The 23344-nt window shown below is 44.8% G+C and overlaps 3 protein-coding genes across 6 annotated transcripts in view; 1 reads left to right on the forward strand and 2 right to left on the reverse strand.

Moving 5' to 3' along the window:
- Window positions 1-7096, forward strand: part of LOC147333197 (xylosyltransferase 1-like) — a 40674-nt gene extending 33578 nt beyond the window's left edge. For 2 of the 3 annotated variants that reach the window (XM_086290201.1, XM_086290202.1), the window contains exons 9-11: window positions 8-203; window positions 2313-2649; window positions 4310-7096. In XM_086290201.1, the coding sequence (XP_086146327.1) occupies window positions 8-203; window positions 2313-2649; window positions 4310-4632 (856 nt within the window). In that variant the 3' untranslated portion in view covers window positions 4633-7096. Of the gene's footprint in view, window positions 1-7; window positions 204-492; window positions 603-2312; window positions 2650-4309 lie in introns of those variants that run through there. The other variant, XM_086290203.1, reaches the window with a different exon arrangement.
- A 1662-nt stretch (window positions 7097-8758) lies between these two features.
- Window positions 8759-14698, reverse strand: kat8 (K(lysine) acetyltransferase 8). 2 transcript variants are annotated; one of them, XM_086290205.1, is made up of 11 exons: window positions 14254-14696; window positions 13674-13748; window positions 13367-13545; window positions 13241-13294; window positions 12990-13154; window positions 10771-10860; window positions 10556-10696; window positions 10376-10469; window positions 9517-9667; window positions 9073-9227; window positions 8759-8931 (listed from the first exon to the last, which is right to left on the reverse strand). In XM_086290205.1, the coding sequence occupies exons 1-11, from the start codon at window positions 14567-14569 to the stop codon at window positions 8867-8869; spliced, it is 1485 nt and encodes a 494-aa protein (XP_086146331.1). In that variant the 5' UTR covers window positions 14570-14696; the 3' UTR covers window positions 8759-8866. The 2 variants fall into 2 exon arrangements, with proteins under 2 accessions (XP_086146331.1, XP_086146330.1); XM_086290204.1 differs by having other exon boundaries at window positions 8759-9227; window positions 14254-14698.
- Window positions 14699-15822: 1124 nt separating this feature from the next.
- Window positions 15823-21316, reverse strand: rnf25 (ring finger protein 25). Its single transcript, XM_086290206.1, has 10 exons — window positions 21206-21316; window positions 20908-20979; window positions 19880-19976; window positions 19557-19624; window positions 19397-19466; window positions 19233-19304; window positions 17582-17728; window positions 17418-17507; window positions 17193-17330; window positions 15823-16796 (listed from the first exon to the last, which is right to left on the reverse strand). The coding sequence occupies exons 1-10, from the start codon at window positions 21226-21228 to the stop codon at window positions 16143-16145; spliced, it is 1431 nt and encodes a 476-aa protein (XP_086146332.1). The 5' UTR covers window positions 21229-21316; the 3' UTR covers window positions 15823-16142.
- Between the last annotated feature and the right edge of the window lie 2028 nt (window positions 21317-23344).

Below are 23344 nucleotides of genomic sequence, written 5' to 3' on the forward strand. Positions count from 1 at the left end.
TTCTCAGGTACGTCGGCGTGAGTCACCCGGTGTCTGTGCACCTTTACTTCCTGTCCGACCAGTACCAGGGCTACCTGGTCCATCATGTGGCTACCAACCAAGCCTCTAACCAGTTGGAAACCCTGGAGACCTGGGTAGCCGCCAAAGACCACTTCACCCTGACCAGCTCTCCACATGCCGCTAACAGGCTCCAACACATCCAGGTCAGACTTGTGTCGTTATGAGGGCTCTCTTAACTAAACATAAACCTGGACATCGTTCTGCAGTCACTGTTTTGGGTTTATTATTACCTCAGTTTACATGCCTTAATATATTCTCAGTTACAAAAATGTCCCAGGATGCTTTAATGTTTTTAAGTCTAAGAAATGATTGATCCCTGCAGGGAAGTAAAAACAAGGACTAAAAGCAAATATTCAAAAATTAGAAAGCAGGTAAATAGAAAAACGTGTAGGTGAAAATACAAAAATTTAGAGTGAATCTCCAATCTCACAGGATTACAGAGAAACGAAAGACAGCAGAGACGTGAACAAGAGCATCCCACACACGGCCGATGTGACTGTGACGGTTGTACCACGCTGGGACTCCAAGACCGGCTAGAACAGGTTAATTAAAGCCAACAGTGAACGCTAACAGATCAGCCCCCTGCAGTGACGCTGACGTATTCTAGCCCTTGTGTCATACTTTAAAAAACTTACGTTGAACACCCTGGGGACCGTTTTCTGCCACGCCCGAAAAATGCTATAAAAAGATTATATATTCATATTTTTTTCCACTTTAAATTAGCCAGTCTTTTAAAACTACTTCTCCCTGAACTAGTCATGTAAAGTTTTAATTATATTTCGGGGGTTTTAACCCTTTTAATCGCAGTTTAATTACATGAGCGCACAGTTTTTTTTAGCCCCCCGAAACAAAACGAAATATTTAAAAAAAAAAACATTTGAAGTAATATTTGATTGTTATTATAATTAGGCCTTTAGATGGACTAAAGATTGGCACCAACCTTCATTTCGATCGCCTTTTATTTTTTTTTCCAGAACCAGAAAATGGTCTCCAGGCGGCAAATGCTGCTCGTCGAGGCCGAAATGAGTGCATTCTCCCGGGTTAACTCGCGACGATGATCGGGGCATGTTGCGTCGGACTCCTTTTTCCAGCGCACACTTCCGGTACCACGTGACAACAAATACGTCATTTCCTGTTGATTTAAAAAAAAAATTACACCCTCTCATCACCCTAGGGCCCGAAAATGGTCCCGGCCGATCAGCGGGCGAAGCCGCTGCTGCACGCGGGGAATCAGGCTTCATTTCCCGCAGGTCCGTTACGGCAGCCCGCTGTTTTCCAGCCCGGGGTCAAATGTGGAGCAAGGGCGCCACCTGGTGGACAAATAAAAAAATTACAACTCTAAGGCCAGTACTGCAAACGGAAACGGAAGCATAACCGATCACGATCGATTTGACCGTAATTTTTTTGCCGTGAAAAATAGCGTTTATAATGGGTTTCAATGGGGCACAAAACGGTCCCTAGGGTGATGAGTGTGAGTATTTTTGCTGCTAAGCCGTGTTAGGCTGATGTAAGAAAATCAGACTGAAATTTTGAATTTTTTACAAAAACGAATCCGGCTGGCAAGTTTGGCTATATTACACCCAACACAGCGGAAATGGCGGAAGGGCTAGAGCAGCTTTCACACATTTTCAGCCAGTTTCAGGAGAAACCAGTCGGAATACTTTGTAAAGTTTTCCTTTGTCACAAGACAAGAGCCAGAAGGAAGCGACATCACGTGTAACAGTGTGACGTAAAGTCTATAAAAACGAGTTCTTGGATAGAAGGAGGTCACTGATTGTGCGAGCTCGATCTCATCGGCCGGGTCAGTTCAAAGCCGGGGCCCTGGTGGCAAAACCAGCCAGCTTTAGATCGGATCAGCCACGAGGGACCAGCCTGAAGCTCTGAGGCCCAGGAGTCGACACTTCTGCGGTGTAGCTTGGGGCCAGACACGACATGCTTTAAAAGTGATCAGTAAAATATTAAAGTGAACTCTAAAAATATACAGGAAGCCAAAACCGGCCTGAACTAGGACTAAAACCAGTAAAGAAGCTGAGTTGGTGCATTCTGGCCTAACTGGAGGTGAGAGAGTGACTTTTTGTTGATGCCAGAGAGGAGAGAGTTGGAGGAATCGAGCCTGGAGAACAGCTGGTAGGCTCCTATCAGTAAACGCGTCTCACGTGCACCTTTCTCTAACCGATGTCTAAACTCTGTCAAGCTGCAGCGCATTCGTATAGACAGCTTTAAGAGTCGTCTCTGACCTTTCTGCTGTTCAGGTGGGGACCGACTGGGATCCTAAGGAGCGTCTCTTCAGGAACTGGGGGCGTCTCCTGGGGCCAGAGGACGAGCCGGTGGCCGTGCAGCGCTGGAGCCGGAGCCAGAGCAACCTGACGGCTACGATTGTCTGGATCGACCCCACCAACGTCATCGCCGCCACCTACGACATCCTGGTGGACGCCTCCGCTGAGGTCACACACTACCGGCCGCCTCTCACCTCCCCGCTGAGGCCCGGCACGTGGACACTGAGGGTGCTGCACCACTGGAGCCCGCTGGGCCAGACCAGCTTCATCGTGGCTCCTCTGGAGTTTCACAGGCAAAGGCCGATACAGCAAGGTGGGTGATCGGACCTCATCCTGCTTAGAAGCACGAGTGCAGGGTTTCCAGGAAATATACAGGACCAAGGGAGCTCTACCTGTAAAGAATAAGTGCAGGTTTAAAACCTCCCTGAGATGGGAAGTCTCTGTTTTGTGCTTGTGAGTCAGACTTGGACTTTTACACATCATTGCAAGTTTTCTCATCTGTTTTGGCCAAACCAAGTTTACAGCCTCATACTTTAGTAGAAATTCATTGGTGGTTAAAAGAAAACGTGTGTTCTTAGTAATCAGAGTACTTTTATCCACTGGATTCATTTCACTTACATGCACAGCGAGTTATTTCATTTCATTTATTTATAAAGCACATTTAATAACAGGTTGGGCTTAACCCTGGCACAAAGTGTCGGCCTGCAGAAACTCTCCTGGAAACAAGTGTTAACTATATGCAGGGTCTTCATACTTGTTCATGTCAATAGCAGATACTTAAATTACACAGAGCAGAGGCCCTCCTGTCACAGCTGTCAGCACCATGCAAACATATATTTATAGTGGCGTATCCAATCGCCCTCTTGCGCCCACACAGGGTCACCTCTGTCCGAATTAGCCTGCCCCGGGTTAACGCTCGGTTTGTTTGACCTCCTCGGGCCATGTGTGGGTATCCAGGGGATAACTGCAGGACTAAGTAAAGCTCGGTGCACGAATAGACACCGAGGTTTTACAGGGCGCTGCTATGAAGTGCAGGTGGTGCGTGACGTGATCCGATCGGACTGTTGTTGCACAGGCATCTGTAACTGGTGGCTGTACTTTAAAATAACAGCATTCACCTCCAATTAATTTAGAGAAGACTCCTCAAGCTTCTCGCTAATGAACTATTCCACCAATAATCATTAATTACATTTAAGCACTTTATTAAAAAGTTAAACAGTTCACAGTAAAGTTTGCAGCATTTTTGTTTGAAATGTCCACTCCTAGCATGGTTTTTATAATTAATGATAAACTAAAAACGTTGAGTGGTTTGGATTTGGTCAGATCTGTCTGCACAGCCCGTCTGAGGCTTTGCTGCACATGCACAGGACTGCGGGTCAGCAGGCTTCAAAAAGTGGCTCTTCGTATTGTAAGCTCCTTAAATTTTACTCTTGAAATATGCCTCATGTTGCAGTAATTAAAAAGATGAAGACTTACTGTGAAACTTAAAAACATTTTTAAGCAATAAGGACTAAAAAAAAAAACAACCTTTAAAATTCAGAAAAATGTGCAAAAGATAGAAAGCTGTTATAACTGATACTGAATGGCTACTTGTTCTGTAGTGAAACCAGCATTCCCTGTCATGACCAGCAGGGGGCGACTCTTGGTTGTGAGACTGACCCTTTCCATGACGTGAAGCAGAAGCTTACAGAATGCGAACCTCGTGTGCAGCAGCCGTTAGTTTCTCACTCAGATCCTACTCTTGCTTCCAACTTTTATATACAGTCTTTGGGCCGCGGGGAACCAAAGAAACCTGAAAACAAAATGAAATGTGCGTCTTTGTTTGGATAAACATTTTCTGTGCTTACTGTTGTTACATTTGATTTGTTTCCTTATTTCTTACCTGCGTCTTACGTAGACGATGTTACTTTTTGTGGCAGCTCAGGTCCCAGTTTAACTCAGACTTTCTTTGTCCTTCTGCTGTTGGACTCCAGAGGACGCTCTGCGGCTGCACGGCGGACCAGCCAAGAACTCCTACATGGAGCAGAGCTTCCACGGCCTCAACCCGGTCCTGCAGCTGCCGGTGAGCCTGGGCGCTGTCGAGGAGGCCGAGGCCAACGCCAGTCTGACGGGGGCGCCGTTGCGTCGCTGGCTGGACGGGCTGCTGGAGGGCTACTGGTCCGCCTCAGACGTCTGCTCGATGGGCCCCAGCGCCTGTCCGGTCATGCAGCGCTGCCGACTCACCGCGTGGAGCTCCGCCAGCCCCGATCCAAAATCCGAACTGAGCCTGCCCAGAGAGGATGGGCGGATAAGGTAGCAGGCGGACGGACTGAGGGAGGATGAGGCGAGGGAAAATGAAGGAAAACACAGGGCTGACGTCCCGTTTGTGTCCAGTATTTATTTATTTAAAGTCTGTGAGCGTGAACAGAGAGGACAGATGGAGCATCAGAGGGAACAGTGGGAAGAGACACTGAGGAAAATCTTCTCCTTCAGTCCTCATTCGGTCTGCTCTCACTTTTATTTAGGACTACAAAGCTGTGCGTGCTCGAGTGAGTGAGTGAAAGTGTGTTAAGAGTGTTCGCAGAACTTTATACCTCTTGTTGTACGAGTGTCTCCCTGAGTTTAGGGTCACATGCTGAGAACAGACGTGGTTGCTCGTTCTTTAGGCCCATTATTTAAAATCTCCAACGTAAACCTGAATCAAGCCTCAGAATGAGATTTTTTTTTATGCTACTAGTTTAAAACCCAAAATCAGCCTCTTAAAAAACAAAATCTGATTTAAACTGTGTCACAGGTTTTTTTTTTCCTTTTGGCTCTGACGTCAGCGAGAAAGGATGTGCACAAAGCCTGTGAGATAAACAGATTATTTTGAACACTGAATCATGCAAAGCTACTCTGATGGAGTCCAAGAATAAAAATAGAGCTGGAAGGGAGCAGAACAGCCCACTTTAAGCACAGTATGTGATTTCTGAAAGCTTTTTTTTAAATGTCCTGTTGAGCTGGAAAAATTTCTGTTTTTTCTTCTTTAAAAAGAAAAATCGGTTTAAGTAAAATCTAGAAATATTTAACTAATAACTGCTGACATTTAACTGTAAAAATGTTCTTTTTTACATCAATGCCGTGTCTGTATGAACCATCCACAGAAGCAGCTGTAGATGCAAATCCCACCGCAGCGACTGTATCGATGATTTTGCCTTTAACCAGCTTTCCAGAGATAATGAGCCTGAAATCAGTTCTCAGCAACCACAGATCTTCTCACAGAGCCAGTTGGGTATCAGGGGAAATTATGATTAATCTTTTAAAGTGATCATCTATGGACAGAATATATTTAACGAGTTTTCTTAAGTTGTTCGGACTCTGTGTGTTTTCTTTCTGTGCCATGTCTGAATCCCTCAGACTTGAAGTGAGACGTCCGCGTCCTCTTTCCTTTAATCTGCACACGTTACAAAGCGACAAACTTTCTGCTGTACAAACGGTTACCCGATTAATTTATTCAAAACTTTTTCTTTTGTTTGTTTGTTTTTTACATAAATGGGACCAAAGCTGGAGCCCAGCAGCTCTGAAGAAGTTCTAAGAGTCTGAGCGTGTGGAGCACGAACGTGTCGGTTCTACGCAGGTCTGTGAGGGTTACATTTATTTACGGTTACATTAAGCGGCCATAATGAGTAGAATTTAAAACCTCTGCAGTTTAATACCAAATTCAACTCATTTATTTTTTTCTATTCAAACTCAAACCGATTCAGAGCCATTTTTACATCCGGTGTGTATTTTTCATATATCGAGCGAGTCTACGTAAAGCTGTGTTTTGTAAAAACCTGACAGATGATGTACAGTTTTTAAGTTAATGAGTATTAAGATGCAGATGTTTGGACTGTGACGGTGTCGCAGAAGTGGTGGCGTTGTGTGAAAACGTTCCTGAGATGTTCTGACGCTGGAGGACGGTCCCAGGCGAGGGCGTCCCGCTGCGCTTCGCCGCGGCGCCGTCCATATGTCCGACCAGCCCGTTCCTCCGTCTCCTCTTTGTCGTCGTCTCTCGCTGGGAGCTGTGCTGCTGTGCCTTAGCTGTTCTCCTGTCTTTAGGAAACCCTCCTGAAAGCATCTGTAAAGTCTAAAAACTGAAAAATTAAAGACAAAGATTTGTTGTGAATGCCTTACAAACGATCTTGGTGGTTTTAAAGTACAATTTCTAAAAAATAAAAACAATCTCCCTTTAGTTTGTGTCTGAGCTCGTGTCATACGTTCATGTGGCCCAGAGTCGCTGCAGCTTTGTGTTTACTAATGTTTGTCATTTTCTTTTGGTTTTTAATTCAGTTTTGTTTTATAGTTTTTTTTAATAATGTGTGGAGGGCGTGTGTCACACACCAGGTTTAGGAGAATCAGCTGTTACAATAAAAACTGTTACGTTTTCTGTCTGTTTACATCCAGAGTCACACATCCATCAACGCCTCATCAGAAACATTGTAATAACTTTATCAAACATATGAAAACTAACGATATTTACTGTGTTTTTGTTTGTTTGTTTTTTTTTAATAGTTTAAGTCACAAGAATTGTTCCAGTTTTACAGACTAGTTTTATTTTAACTATTTTTTTCCCCAATCTAGTCTCAGTTGAACATAATGGCCTTGAATTGATCTTCAGTAAAATCAGGATTTGAGGCTTGCTGATTGAAAACACTTGCAGATCTGCGTTGCCCTGTGGAGGCAGGGCAGGATGATTGTCTGCCTCTGAACTCGGCCGACAATCAGAACTACAATTCCTCTTCCAGGTACGACAGCCTCCTCAAATTCACCACCACTGATACTATTACTGCTGTGCTACAGAAGCCAAGATAAAAATCCTCTCCCCGCCAGAGATGACCTGATTTCTCAGGATCCGGAAGGAAGTGCTGGTCCTGATCAAACAGTTTCCTTATTTGTATTTTGTCTAAAAAATAAAAATCCTTTAAAAAATAATAATGTGGGATCAGCTCTCCTGGATCCTGTCATCCTTGGTCCAAGTATCTACTAAAGCACTTTGAATACAACTTCGAGTGATGCTGTTAATAACAATAATCACATGAGCTCCTCGGTGAGGGTCAAATAGCGCACAGATGTTGAGGATTTCAAATCAGCAGTGAATGAAGAACAGCCAGAGGAGATGGCGTCATCACCACAGCTGATCGATGACACACAGCCGGAAGGACAGGCCTGATGATCGGGACCACGTGACACCGATTATATCTCAGTCACATTTACGCTTCAAGGCAGTTTTTACAATTTCAATAAATACCATTTTAATTCATATATTTCCTATTTTACATAAACGATTTAATCTCTTAAGCGTGTGCTGTAGAAATAAAACTTTAAGTTCTTCACAATGAGCAACTTCTTCAAAGTCCCATCAAAACACCAAAGGAGGGAATATTTGTGTTTTTGTTATAGCTCATTCTTCCAGTCCAGTCTTTTCGTCACCCACCTGTAGTTTGTCACAAATGTTGCACCAACCATTCAGACGTCGGCTGAAAACAGAACATCCCAAACACAGTAAAAGAAAAAAGAAAAGCAAGTCACTAACAGCACTGCCGCCCTCTTGTGTTCAATACTGGTACTACACCAGCCCCGGGACAGCTGGCTGGACGTGTTTGCGTCTCACAAATTAAATCTTCTGCTGCTTTGAGGGCCGTTTGACAAGCTACAGCTACAGCCTGCAGTGGAGGAAAGCCTCAAGAAATAAAACCAAGAAAATCTTAATTCATTAAACCAACTGTTGCTGTGACAGCAGGTAAAACTCACCTGTCTGAAAATAACCTTTTCTTCAGCACATCAGCGGGACGGTACCTGCGCACCGAGCTCAGGTGTAACTCATTAGTCCTGATGGCTGCTCCTCCAGCATGTCATCATGAGGAATACCAGCTGATTGGAGCTGGGCACGTGGACTGCTGTTTGTTTGTTTTTTATATAAACAGCGACAGAAATATTGAAAACGTGAAAACACGTTTCAGTTTGAGAAAAAAAAAAAAGACTTCAGATGAAGCACAAACCAACCGTCCTGAGCCTGGTTCTCAGAGTGGTAACAGGCGACTTTACCTGACTATATAAATCATATTCATACATCCAGGGAGGCCCCGGAGATTCAAACCAACAATCTCATGGTTCACCTGATACAGACATGAAACCAACCTCTGAGCCTATGAAAGAACAAAACCTCAAGTATTTTTTAAACAGAAAGTAAAGAGACTACATGAAACATTAGAAACCAGAGTGAAGTGTGATCACTGTTTAGTTTCCTGATGAGCGAGAAAGTGACTGAAAAAGAACACCAAGGTTTTTTTAATTAGGACGAGTTTTTATTCGATCGTAAACATCTTCTGTTCCTAATTAAAGGAATATTTCATCCTTGCAGCAAATATTTCGTTTCCTCAGTGATGTTTAACGTATGTAGGAATCAGATCAGGAGACGAAGCTTTATTTTAGAGATTTATTTTAAAAAATACAGACAGGAGAGACTAAAAATTATGTACAGTAGTGACACGAGCGCCCGGCGGGTGATCACACGTCGGCGGCTCCGTTCCTCACTTCTTGGACAGCTTGGCCTGTTTGTTTTTTGGAGGCGCCCACTTTAAACACATCGTGTCCACTGAGAGCGAGACACAATCACACCTGACGTTAGCAAATCAGCTGCGGGGTAAAAACCCGACACGAGAATCCTCGAGATCTGAGAGCCTGACGCCATGTTTGTAATAAGATGAGAAGATTTTTGGAACATCTGTGCAGGTACCTGTGATTGGTGGTTTCTTATACTGGGCGCTCTTCAGGTGCTCCTCCACCAGTTTGGGCGTCACACAGATGACGTGCTGACCTTTCCAGTACTTCACCATGTTGAGCGACTGCAGCGTGCTGATGATGTCACTCTGTGTGATGCTGGTCATCTGGCTGGGAGACGCAGACGGACACGAAGGTTAAAATCAGAGAGTTTGTTTTTTAATTCCAGGTTTTGTTTTTAAAAGTTCTGATCAGAAACTCGTCGAGTACCAAGTTTCACATCAACACGTAAACTTATAAAAGTTTGTCTGCTGTAAAATTGAAAACAGCAGAGCTTTCACACTGAGTGCATCTCTGAGCTGCCAAACAATCGTTTTGGTTCTTAACCTTCACAGCGTCTACAAAACAAGTGGAAAAGCAAAGCCGAATCGTCCAGCTTTGCACGTGTCTGCGTGTCTACCTGAGGTCTTTGATGGACAGCGTTCCTCTGAAGTCCCTCAGGATCTCCAGCAGGACCCAGGACCAGTAACTTCGGTAGCTAAGCTTCCCCAGATCAGAGAGCGGCTTCTCCGGAGACCCCACTGTGTTCTCCAGCTTAGACAGCTCATAGCCTGCAGCAGAAACGGGCGATATCAGAGCTGCTGCCAGCGAGCGTCTCTCCTTCAGTCACTCGCTCTGTTGGTGTCATGACTACACCCCTGCCATCCATCCATCTGCTGCACTATTCCCATCTCCACTGTATTTTACTCAACATCTGTTGTGTTTTGTGTGCTTTTGCAGGGTTTTTCTATTTGCTCGTGTTTTCTTAAGTTGGAGTGTGTTTGATCTCTTGGGGCCTCAATCCACAAAGCATATCTCTACAGGAGACAAAAATCTGATAATTTAACTCAAATCTGATATTTTATAGAAATTCAGATATGCCAAACAAACACAGCTTGGAAAGTTACCAGGCTGGAGGACACCTGGATCAGCTTGTGATACCATTGTGAGATTGAAACAGTGACTCCTAATTTATCTTTTCTCAGTCTGATGTACATTCATTCATTCATTCATCCATCCATGTGAAAGCTGAACCAATCACATCAGCTCTTTGGTGGAGGTCAGGAGTTGCAGATTTACTGACTTCCTTTCGGTTTTATTATAAATGTGAAACAACTTATTTGTGTCATCTCGAGTCCATCTGAAACTCCCAACTTAACATTTGAAATCCTGTTTCGCCTGAAAATTTTTTCTGCAAACATCTTTAAAAAGCTCTGATTACAAACTCCAGGCTCTGGTATTCCAGGACGCTCCCTCATCATTCATTCACTGTCACTTACTGAAAGCTATCAGGAACTTCCCGTAGCCTCTGCGCTGGTAAGGCGGCAGCGTGAGAATACAGGCCACATTATTCCCGTCTGGAGACTCTTTCTCCTGAAAAATAAAACCACAGAAGTCGTGACGATCAGTCTGAAATGAATACGAGGAAACGACCTTTGAGCCGCGCGCTGAGGACTTACTTTGGAGAAGTAGCCGACGATGTGCGCTCCCTGTTTGTTGACCTCAGTGAGGATGTAGAAGATGAAGGGCTCCACATCAAAATAAAGCGTCTTGTGGTCGAGAAATAATTTGGCTAGTAGACACAGATTCTGACAGTAGATCTGCAGACAGAGAGCGACTGTCAGCAGCAGGAACACAAACCCACGTTAGCAGCTCGGTGTTCAGCCGGGCTCACCTTGTGGTCTCTCCCGTCCACCTCGTACACAGATATGTTGCTCCTCCTGTAAATCTCTTTGCCTGGAGGCTGCCTCCACTGACAGTGTGACTGAGGAGGAAAAGGTCAAAGGTCAAAGGTCAAATAAACACTGCAGTTTGATTTAATGAGTGAAACTAAAAATTTCCGGTTAATACTTGTACAGCTGCTGTTATTGTGTATATATTTATTTATATTTAGATTTCTTCATACATTCTTATATAGTTCTATATTGTGTATTTTGTTGTACAGTTATTTTATTTTCAACTTTAATTTATATATTTTATCTTATTCCTTCCTAGTTAAATTTACCCTTTTTAATTTTTCATATTTATTTCCTTTCTTATTCATAGCCTTTTCCTTTTTTGTTTTCTTTAGGTCACGAGCAGTTGTCCAAGCATTTCACTACATATCGTACTGTGTATGACTGTGTACGTGACAAATAAATTTTGAATTTGAATTTGAGGACAAACATGCATACGAATAAAATTACATATTCATTTGTTTTACGCCTGAACTGCAGCTTTCACGAGAGACTTTCACACTGGTGGGTTCGATAAACAGCAAAGTCTGACACTTTTATTTAATAAGGACAGTTTATGTAGAACAGCATTAAAATATTAGATCTAAACATGCTGAACTGCAGCAAACACAAGCTGTGGATGTATGAATGAGGCAGGTAACAAAGACGGAAACATCAGAGTGTCGTATTTCTTCCATTGAAGGATTCTGACGTATTCCTTCTTAACATGTCTTTTGTTGTTGTGCATGTTGAGCTCTAAACCTCAAAGATTCCAGTAAAACACGAAGCTCTGAGCAAAAGAACAGATTTGAGGCTTAGCGATTAACCTCAGGGTTAACTGTTTCAATCCAAGACATTAAAGCTGAGGTGGAAAAGTGTGGATTTAAAGCAGCGCTTTTAAACGCGACCTCTGTCTCAGTGCAGCAGCAGGTGACGGTGAGTGTGAGTGGTAGTGATTTAGTGGTTTCATGGTGGTGAGTTTTGTGTGCTCAGCGGCTCTACGGCGTTACTGACAGCTGCCGTGCAGGTGAAGTGACGGGACGCTGCTGTCACGAAAAACATGGATTACACCCGGACAGATCCACAAGTAATTAACATCTAATGTACCCGAACACAAAGATACGTGCTGGGATACGGAGAAGCACCCAGCTTTGGTTTGTTAACAGCAGATCGCTAAAGTCAAAGATGCATCACTTCAAAGCTTTTTTGGTTTTTGTGGAGAAGCACCATCACACCCCTCTCGCTTTGCTGAGCGGGGATGACTTTACTTATTTTGTGGCACCAGGTAGGGCTGTGCGATACGACCAGAATCTCATATCCCGATATCAGACATCTATCGTCCGATAACGATATAAATCACAAAAATGTAACATTTTCTGTAAAGTCTGTGAATCTCGGGCAGCTCGACTTGCGGGAAGTTTTAACCGATGCATGAAACGATACATTTTTAGACATAAGTTGTAACGGCGCCGTTTTCTTTGTATTTATTACACGGCGTGCTGCGGGGAGAAGCCTGTTCTAACGTTTGAGTCTAAGGTCTATTTTTTAGTCTACTTTTTTGCTTCTCATCTGTAAATGATCTGCTCTTTCACGTGATTCAGTTTATTTTGAAAAGTCTGAACAGGATCTTGAGCTTTATTGTGAAAGGTTTATGTGGAACATAAACAAGCGGACACGCGATGCTGTCACCTTCATTGTTGCTAACGACAACGCATAAAAACAGGCGCTTGTCCGTCCGTAGTGTGGTTATATTAAACATTAAGAGGAAGAGAGAACTTTAAGAAATTAATACAGCCACTACAGTGACATCAAAACCATGAACAAATATTACCGTAAACAGTTTATTTTGCGACACCACGAAACAAACGACAGCGTAAAATGAAACGACAGACGTTTTTATATCGTCATCCGATATATATGGTTATATCGAACAGCCCTACACCAGGCTGCAGCACACAGCACACATTTATCAGATTTGTGAATGACTGACATTTTTTCTGAGTAAAACGAAGGCTGACAGAATCATGACAGCACAACGTTTTAATAAGAATCTCATCAGGCTGGATAACAATCCTTTAACAGTCTTCTGTCTCACACATAAAGCCATCATTCACTGACTCAAACAAAAAAGCAGGTATGACTCTATGAGACACAAACGTCCTGAACTGAGGTGACTGACCAGGTGATGTCTGAACGTCTTCTCGTACTTCATGTATTTGAGGCAGTACTCGCAGATCCACAGCTTGGGTTGCTTCCCATAATCCTCAGGAAATGGTGAGAAGTACCAGGCATCGATCTCAAAGTTTCCTATCTGGATCTTATCCACATACTTCACTTTGGTGATCTGAAAGTGAGGGAAACAGTTAGCTTATTGACCAAATACTGGAAATAGTGAAAAAACGTGGAAGAAAAGTGGTTGTGACTACACACCGCCTCGTGCTCCTTCTCCAGTGCAGCTGTCGTTGGGTCCATCTCTGCGTATGTCTGCAAAGAAAAGCTTCATTAGAAAACTGTAAGTTATGCAACGCTCCTGGTGTTATTACACACACTCTATACCTTCTGCACATGGTTGATCTCATCGTGCTTGCGCTTCTGGTTGCGGGTGATCTTCCTCTCAGGCTGGTCACCCAGATCTCCAACGCCACCGATCTCTGTGCTCTTCCTAACCGCGTCCTTCACTGTCTTGGTAAGTGCCAGGCGAGACTTACCCACCCATTCGTCCAGCCGCCTGTTGACTGCACGAATCCCAGAGAAAATTAGATGTAGATACAGCAGCTGGATATGAACGTTTAGCATGAATTAAACAGAAGAAACATGCAGTATAAATCAGAATTTAAAAATATGAAAGTATTTTTGTACTTACACCCCACATAGTGGACATAAAACTCTTCTCTGCCCTCCTGTTCGTTCAGTCTGGACTGAATAACCTCTGCTGTGTCTGTGAAAGGAGCAACAACCATCAGCTGGTGCGACTCACGGCAGTACAAGCAACTTCCTGCCGAACTCCCTTCAGATTTCTGGGACTTAAATGCGGGCTTGCCTTAATTAACCATAAACTTTGTATAGATTTGGCTGTTAAAATCTCACCTTATGTGTATCGAGACGTCATTTAATTCGGCAAACATAACTAAACACCTTAGTGTGTTTATTACGTTTCAGTGCTAACTTTTAGATGTGGGCCGTTTGTTGTTTAAAGTGTCACTGTTTAAAGATCCATAGAGAATTTTCTAGAAAGCCCTAAAAATCTTCAGTTAGTAAGCGATCGCTGAATTAAGTTTTTGGACCAAAGCCGTTTGGGACTTTATGCGAGTCATTTAGATTTTTAACTGTTTGATGGCAGTTTTTCACCAAAACAAAAGCACTGAGTCCATATCCAAAATAATAAGACAGCTAGCATGCCAACGAAATTGAGAAGGGAAAAGCAGAACATGGTCTTTACTCACGCCATGTCTTATCGGCTCTTTGACATAAATACGTCTCTCCGATTGCCACCGACACCTCCTGCTCCCTGCCACCGAGCACCCCTCCTCTATCCGGAATGTGCTGACTACTCGAACTCCCGGCCTCCCTGGAGCGGCCGAGGGCCTCCGCTTCATCCTCCTCCCCGCCACTGCCGTTGGAGGAACACGCAGCCGGGATGCTGCCGTCCAGCTCACCCCGCTCGCCTTCCATATGACTCGAATCCATGTCCACGTCCATCGTGGGCTCCGAGTCCTTGTTATTAGCGTAGCTCTTGTGAAATTCGCTCCCGCCAGTCATAACCTCCGAGGTTTAAAAACAGCCACACACGTCTGCGTAGTTTAAAGAGGGGCTTAACAGGACAAAGTGCCAAGATGGCGCAGGTTACGATCCGCCTCTTTCACGGTAAAGTAACTGCATCTCCCATGATCCTTAGCGCTGTGACGTTGGCGATTTCGCCTCACTGCTTAACGGTAGGTATATATATATATATATATATATATATATATATATATATATATATATATATATATATATATATATATATATATATATATATATATAATTATAATTTTCTAATGAATATTCACTTGTTGAGACTTGATTTAAGCAAAAGCTCAGGAATACACTAAAAAAGATGGTTCATAACTCCCCCAGGTCAAAGTCTGTCAGTACAATGGAAGAGTAGCTTATTACTATTATTGGGTTTTCTTTGGGGGTTTTTTTACACTTCACATCAGTTTTTGATTTGAGGTAAATAAATACTTTAAATGTAATAAATGAAATGGTACCTAGTGATCGTGTTGTGCATGCAGTTTTAAATTATAGTACCATATGTTTATCAAACTGACATTAACAGTGAAGTTTATGTTGATAAGTCCTGCTCAGTGACTGCAGATCTGTTCACAGATCTTTTTATTCTTACGTTTGTTCCCTGTTTGCTGAGCAGAGTAAAAAAAGCTGAGTGAAAATCATCCCCTCAACTGCCAGGCCATGGAGACAAACACATCACAGCAAGATGTCAAGCTGGAGTTCACCTAAAGTGTAACAGTCGTGTGCCAGAGTTTCAGAAAGAGTTTGAGTTTTCCAGTATTGCTGCACTGTTGGTAGTTTAAGGTGGATCAAAGTTTTGCTGCATATTTTAAAGGCAAAGTCAAACTATCTTCTTATGCTTCTTAAAACTCTTCGTTTGCCCACTGTTACCCTCTGGATTTGACACGTGCTTGTCTACCTGCCACTACGCTTTTTAAGCCAGTCATTCTACATTTGTTTGCTTTGATGCAGATGACACACTGCTGTATGTGTCAGTCTAATGCGACAATCTGAGAAAGATGTTCGATCGAGAGGTGTTTCCTATCAGGTCTGAAAGTCTGAAATCATATCTCAATCCAGGAACCCATCAGCTCTCACTGAGGCTTTTCAGAACTTTAGGTCTGACAACAGACATCCAGTTAATGGTTATCAAAGGCAGACTTCCTGTTTGGTGCAGCAGGCATACTAACACAGACACTCAGCCTCTCTACCGTCAGTTTTCTCTCCGGTACCTGGTTGCAGCACTTTAATGCAATATCAGTATATCACAGAGGGTCCACATACAAGTTATTTACTGTACTAAGAGAAAAACACCAAAGCTGCCATCCAGAGAAATTTGGATTTGTACTTCTTTTAATTTATATAGTGCCACAACATAAAGCAACAACCATCTGGACCCGATAGCGTGCGTGAAAGTGCGTACCAAAGCGCAGGGTGATGGCGATGGACAGGAGGATGGGACACTACAGTGAACGTCTTTTCTGCTGCAGGACTTTGATCTATGCACACTGACAATGGAGGCACATGTAAGTTTGTTCATTGGCCCTCCTGTCGCCCTTTGTCATAGCACCTCCTCTCTTCCCCTCTCCACCACCTTCTGCTGGAAGCCCCTGCCGTGACCACGACGGGGACCGCCTCCTCTGCCGCACAGGTTATTGGCTCCTCCTCTGCTCCTGGAGCCACGATCGTCCCAGTGGTGCCGTGCAGGTCCAGCAGCCCCGGAGTGTGGGGCAGGTCTGTAGTGGCCTCTTCTCCGTCCACGATGGCCTCGACTGCCTGCAGAGTCTGCAGCATCTTTTGGGAACTCTGTTTCCAAACCCGACTGACATGTGGGCACCTGCGCCTCTTGTTCCATTGCCTTGACACCCCCGTCCGTCTTTGAGGGACATAGTTCTGGGTTTCCTTGCACCTGTTGGCCACGATTACCCTGAGCTTTAGCTGGCTTCTCAGTACAGTCTGAAGACAGAGAGAGTTTGTCCAGGTCCTCTGCGATGGGGGCGACTCTCTCGTGATGGGGTCTGGACCTTCCTCCTCTTCTCTGCCCCCTCACCTGGTGCTGATGCCTCTGTCCCAGAACACCTTTACAGTGGGAAAGCCCGGGAACAGACTGGTCTGCTTTGTCACCAGTTTCAGCAGGAACGTTAGAGGCTGAGGAGATTGGAGGGCCTGGAGGCTCATCGGCATCCAGATTTCCATTTTCAGCAGCAGGTGGAGCCTACGAATGTCAAAAAAAAATTATACATTGAATACATTCAAAACATCGTTTAACACATTAAAGTCAACGTGTTCTGCTTGTTTCCGGTTACCAAGTGGTGTTTGTTCCTCTTTCTCTAAAGCAACTCTTCTGATTGGCTGCTCCTTTCTCTCTCTCTGCCTGACATGACCATATAAAGTAAATCCCCTCTGGATGACATCACACAGAGCCAAGAGTAGAAAAAAAAACTGTGTGAAACTGAGTGTTTTGTTCACAAGGATTACTCTGATCTTCTCTGAACTCAGGCATGTGCGGTCAGGGTCACAACGCATCCTTCGCCATTACCCCCGTTTACACTCGTAAACGTCCCCGCAAACCACTGCAGACAGGGACCGAGTGCCTCACACACATTCTTACCTCGTTGATGTGGATGAGAAAGCGGTTGGACTCCACTTCGGGGTCAATGATCCCTCCTCTAGACCTCTGACTTTCCAAGAGCTTCTGGAGTTCACGCCACTTCTGCTGGAAGTCTGAACCGATCGCTGCCTCGTCGAGCTGACAGGAGAAACACGAAGCCCGGTAACGTTTACTGGCGACATCAGACAAACATCCGTTAACAGGTGAATTAAGAACGAGCTTTACCTCGGGCAGCTGAGGTGCGGGAGACGACAGAAGCTGAGTAACATCGTACGTCAGCGGCTCTCTGCACACCGGGCACACCACGGTGAGCTCCTGTCAGAAGAATCAAAGGCAGAGTCAGAAAGTCTCAAAGTGATTAATCATCCGTGCAGCTGCTGACGTCTGACCTGGTGGTCCGCTCTGTCTCTGGTCTTGTCCTCCTCCAGCTCCTTCTCCCTCTGCTGGAGCTCCCTCTCAGAGTGGCTCACGTAGCGGCCGAGGCAGTGTGAGTGGAAGTAGTGGTAGCAGCTCGTCTTGGTGAACGTCTCTCCCTCCTGACAACCAAAGCATGAATGACTTTACTCATGACTCGTTCCACTAGACTCTACTCCATCTCTGTCGTTTTCCAGTACGACTGAGTACCACCTAATGTGCTTGGGGTTGTTATAGCAACATGGCCAAAAGTCCCGTGACTTCATTTGTATTTGACACAAACAACAACAATGGAGGGCGTTGGGGCGGTGATAAGCATCTGGACTGCGTGTGGAACCTTTTCTCTCACTGCTGGGTTTGATTTTTGTGAAAGAGTCGCCCTCCTGACTCATCGAGCGATGCTCCTGACTGGCCAATCGGCAGCATGCAACCTGCTGATGTCACATTTTCAGATTTTCTCAGATCGTTCGGAAGTAGGTACACTAGGTACTAAAAAAGTACCTGAGAACAGGTACTAATGGAAAACCCTAAAAATGAGTCGAGTCGAGCTGATCTGAGTAGATACTATGTCAGGCACCACCTACAGAACAAATGGTCACAAAAAATGTTCAGGCGTCTCTTTCTGGGTCAGGATTGAATATCCAACACAACAAATTCAAGACAAAAACAAAAGTCTTTGTCCTAATTGTGTCACTTTCACAGAGGCGAGCACCAGAGATGCTGACCTGTTAAACAAGTTGCTCACGTTTATTCATGCCAGCTAACTAGATGATGATGATGATGATGCTGATGGCTCTCTCTGTGACACCAAGCTGCAAACAAGCGAGGTGGAGAGTAAGCAGATGGTCGCCGTGCTTTAAGCCCCGCCCTGCAGCGCTCTGATGTAGACACGAGGAGAAGCGTGACACCGTGTTGAAGTATAACCGCTCGACCACCATGTTTGACCACGTTCAGCACAAACACCAGGACGCTAGTCTGCACGCTCAGTTATCTGAGTGTTTTGTAATCCTGTTTAATCAGCTGCCATAAAAAAATAAACCCCCACAGCACAGATGTTCCTGGTAAATAATTTACTTGTAATTTTAATGGCCCAGTTCCACCCACCCACCCACGCACGCACCACAGGCAGCAGGTACCCATTTCCTGTGAGTGGGTCCTCCACCCTTTTCCCTGAGAATCATAGTGTCAGACATGGAGGTGCTGATTCTCTCTGACAGGTGGAGGTTCTTGTTTGATGAAGCCACAGAACCACGTCATCTGCACAAAGCACAGACGCTATGCTGAGGCCACCAAAGCGTTTGTCCATAAACGTCACAGAACAGGTGACACAGGGCAGCGCTGCTGGATCCAACACCCGCCGAGAACAAGCCCGACAGAGTCCAAACCAAACTCTCGCTGCAGCCGTACGGAGACGGCAATCAGAGGAACAAGAGCAGGCATGGAGACACGAGCAACACGGTCAGAGCTGAAATGACCTCTAAACGCAAGCTGAGGTAAGACTTAGACAACAAAGAGCTGTGACTAAGACCACAAGTGTACAAACAGCCCCGTGGGAAGCATTCAACACAGGAATGTGGCCACATTCAAAGAGGGAACTCCAAACTCTGATGGAGGGAAGCGACTCACCTTAAAGCCGTAGAGACAAATGACACAGTTCCCATGAGGAATATTGCTTTCAGTCAGGATTTCTTTAGCTTTCTGCAGGAGAAAGATCAGAGCAAGACTTTAAGATAAACCCAGCGAAATGACACATTTTATCCTAATGAGAAACAAACAGCACGTATAACAACCTCAATGAGCTGATACAACATGGGCGAACCCAGACAGGACTGAGCCTCGAGCTGAAGACACTTTTGGACACTAAGAGAGAAGAATCAGAGGGTTTTACACTCAGTGCTGAGAGTTTGTGAGCAGAAGGGACTGACGCTGGGAGATGAGTCACTTCCTCACCTGCTGAGTTTGTCATCAGAAAGCCCGCGGGGGTTCCGGATGGAGATCCCCGGAGACGATGAGGGATACTAAACACAGAAGAAGAAAACACTCATTTCAGTTCAGTGAAAACTGCAGAAAGATGTCAGCTGTTCAATCAGTGCAGAGTGTGATGTGACCATGAACCGTGACCGTGAGATTTGTTAACACCAAAAATGTAAAAATGAGCTTTTTTATCCCTCACAGCACATGACTGTTAATAAACCGTCCACTAACGGTCTTCTGTGCGTTTCTGTCTCGGAGTTAACAAACGTTTCTGCGAGCTGAGCCGGTGAAAGGCGAACCTGCTGATCGAGGCTCAAAGTCAGCGTGAGCCGGACGAACTGTGAGACGGAGTCCTCGGCTGTGGACGGGTACAGGTCCAGGCTCACCTCCCAGCCCCTGAAACAAAAACAAAACTGCATCACCGATCACAGAACCTCCCACCAAACTCTGTCGAGCTGACATCACTTCCTCCAAACACAGTCAGAAGCATTAAAAGAGACACTCTCAGAGTCCTGAAGTCAAACTTTTTAAATTTAAAGATGATTTTTTCCCCAACTTTTATGGAAAAAAAACTTTTTAAACTAATTTGAGGCAAAATCTGAATTTGTTTTAAACTGCGTTTTACTCAGACTTGTGATTCTCTTGGAGCTTTGGTACGTAGCAGTCTGTGTCAAATATGATCATCAATGCCACAACTCCAGATGTGGTAAACCGCTGGCCACATCTGGAACTCCTTCGTGTCTCCTCTGATCATCGAAAGTAAAATGAATGAAGGCTAATGATTCAAAAGGAATTCTCTAATTCTGCAATTAGAGATTATTCACAAATGGAAAACATTCAAAACATCATCCACTCTTCCAGGAGTGGAGGAAACTAAGCCATAGCAACATGGCAAAGCTGCGTGGGAAGAAACAAGACTTCAGGAGCAACGTCGTCTGGACTGACTAGAACAAAGTGCACCACAAACACCTCAGGCCAGCTGTCAGCACGTGGTGGGTGAAGATGATGATGATGATGATGATGATTTGAACACCTTGCAGTTACTGAGTGGACCATAAACTCTTCTGTACATCAAAGTGTTCTAGAGTGTGAGACCATCTGACCCACAGCTAAAGCTTGGACCAAACTCGGTTTTGGATTATCCCAGAGCAGCAAATCTCCAAACAAGGAGCTGCAGTGATCCAGAGTCCACACCTCAGGCTGAGCTGGGACCTTCAGAGAGCCAAGAGCACTAACTTCCTCCAAATGATGACATTTAACACCTGTACAAGTCTCACCTGTCCAACACCAACCAGCACTAAAGCTAACCCAGCTGCTGTTAGCTCACCTGTCCTCTCTCGTGTCCACCTGCAGCTCGTCCAGGTAGATGGACTGCAGCACCTCGATCTCAGACTGGACGCTGCGGACAAGAAAACAGCGCAGTTAGTGTGTGCGGCTGAATCTCTGCGACATTTCATAACCGGCTAAAATTAGCGTTAGCATTTTAGCTCGACACAGCAGCAGACCTGCGGTCAGATTTTACTGCGCGGCGGCACCGAGCGGGTTAGCCGCGGGTCACACACACGCGGACACGACATTAGAGAAGCTTAGTAGTCACACTTCACACACTCATCCAACAAACTCACTCGCACTCGGCCGCCGTCATCATGATGCTGTGCGAGCCGGCAACAGCTAGCTGTGGCTAACCGGAGGTTGCGTATACACAGACCTTTCAGAATAAAAGCATCGCAAAACAGACCGTGCTAAATACAATAAAACGTACAAGATATTTGTTGACAGATTCTCAGACATTTATCACAGAAAACACCATACAATGAAAAACTACACTGAGGCTGTGAAACCTTTGGATCGTAGTGAAAAAAGCAACAAACTTCATGTGATATCGAACAAAGAGGAAACCACAGTGAGAGAGTCGGTGTGTTCAAAATATGTTTATGAAATAAAATATTTTTATTTAAAACAGATTCAAAACTCACTCATAAAATTACATTTAAAATTTTTTGTTTTACCTTTTAAAACAAATTCAGAAAAACTGAAAATGTACATATATAAACGCAAATAATCCGTATTTATTTTAATCCACAGACTGTAAATATTGCTCTCTAGTGGTCACAGAACGCAACTGCAATTAATTTAATCTTATTAGTTTTGTTAATCCTAAAATTCTTGAAGGACTTGTGACTTCAAATGTTGAGAAATTCAAGTAACTTTTGAAAATACTAAAATATTGCAGTAATGTCTACTTAATGGGAAAAAATGTATGACTAAATGATTAAATTATTTTTTAGTAATATCATTACGAAATCTATGATCAGCTGTACTTAATGTAAACTGATGTATGCAGTTCCCCAAATGACCAGCAGAGGGCAGACAACTCTCAAGATTTAATGTATAATGTCAAAACATGTCTTGATGCATCTCAATCATCCAGGAAAGTAAATCTCCAAAAGTTGATTCTGCTCATCTGGACGTAGCGTTTTGTGGCAGAAACGTTTCGTCACTCATCCAGGTGACTTCTTCAGTCTCCGCTGACTGCAGGTTTCCCCAATCTTATAAACAGCACATTTGCATTGGAGAATGTCAAAACATATCATTACCATATGTTTATGAAGGAATTCAAGATGATGATAGGCGATTTAAGGGAAAGGTGGGTTCTAAACCATCTGCGCCCCCTGGTGAGGTCTTCATTGGATCCGCTGCAGTTTGCTTACCAGCCTGGCATCGGGGTGAAGGACGCCATCATCTACCTCCTGCACCGAGCTCTGGCTCACCTGAAGAAGCCTGGAAGCAATGTGAGGATCATGTTCTTTGATTTCTCCAGTGCTTTCAACACCATCCAGCCACGACTTCTGAGGGACAAGCTGGAGCTATCAGGAGTGGACCACCACATGTCCCAGTGGATACTGGACTACCTCACAGGACGCCCACAGTATGTGAGGACACAGGGCTGTGTCTCTGATACGCTGGTCTGCAGTCCGGGGGCCCCATGGGGAACAGTGCTGGCACCGTTCCTCTTCACCGCAGACTTCTCCATCAACTCCCCACGCTGCCACCCACAGAAGTTCTCTGACGACTCTGCCATAGACTCTGAGTACAGACAGTGGACTCTGGACTTTGTGGACTCGTGCCACAAAGTCTAGAGTCCAGATCAGCAGGTGACTCGTGCCACCTGCTGATCAACGCCGGGAAAACCAAGGAGTTGGTGGACACACCACACTGACACTGGTGAACATCCAGGGAGTGGACATTGAGATAGTGGACTCGTATATGGTAAATGGCCTGTATTTGTATAGCGCTTTACTAGTCCCTAAGGACTTTACACATTCAGTCACACACCCATTCACACACTGGTGATGGCAGCTACATTGTAGCCACAGCCACCCTGGGGCGCACTGACAGAGGCGAGGCTGCCGGACACTGGCGCCACCAGGCAACGGGTGAAGTGTCTTGCCCAAGGATACAATGACCAAGACTGTCCAAGCCGGGGCTCGAACCGGCAACCTTCCGATTACAAGGCAAACTCCCAGCTCTTGAGCGATGATCGCCCCGCATGTATAGGTGTATAGGCACCTGGGTATTCACCTGAATAATAAGCTAGACTGGAGCCACAACACTGATGCTCTGTACAGGAAGGGTCAGAGCAGACTCTACCTGCTGAGGCGGCTGAGGTCATTTGGAGTACAGGGAGCGCTTTTAAAGACCTTCTATGACTCTGTGGTGGCATCCGCCAGCTCTGTTCTGGGATGCACCCTGGACCCAGTGCA

The sequence above is a fragment of the Aulonocara sp. 'chitande type north' Nkhata Bay genome, linkage group LG4 (genome assembly GCF_057382095.1).
Source record: "Aulonocara sp. 'chitande type north' Nkhata Bay isolate Kocher_YH1m ecotype deep benthic linkage group LG4, A_spYH_male_GT1.1, whole genome shotgun sequence".
In the NCBI taxonomy this organism is placed as follows: Eukaryota; Metazoa; Chordata; class Actinopteri; order Cichliformes; family Cichlidae; genus Aulonocara; species Aulonocara sp. 'chitande type north' Nkhata Bay.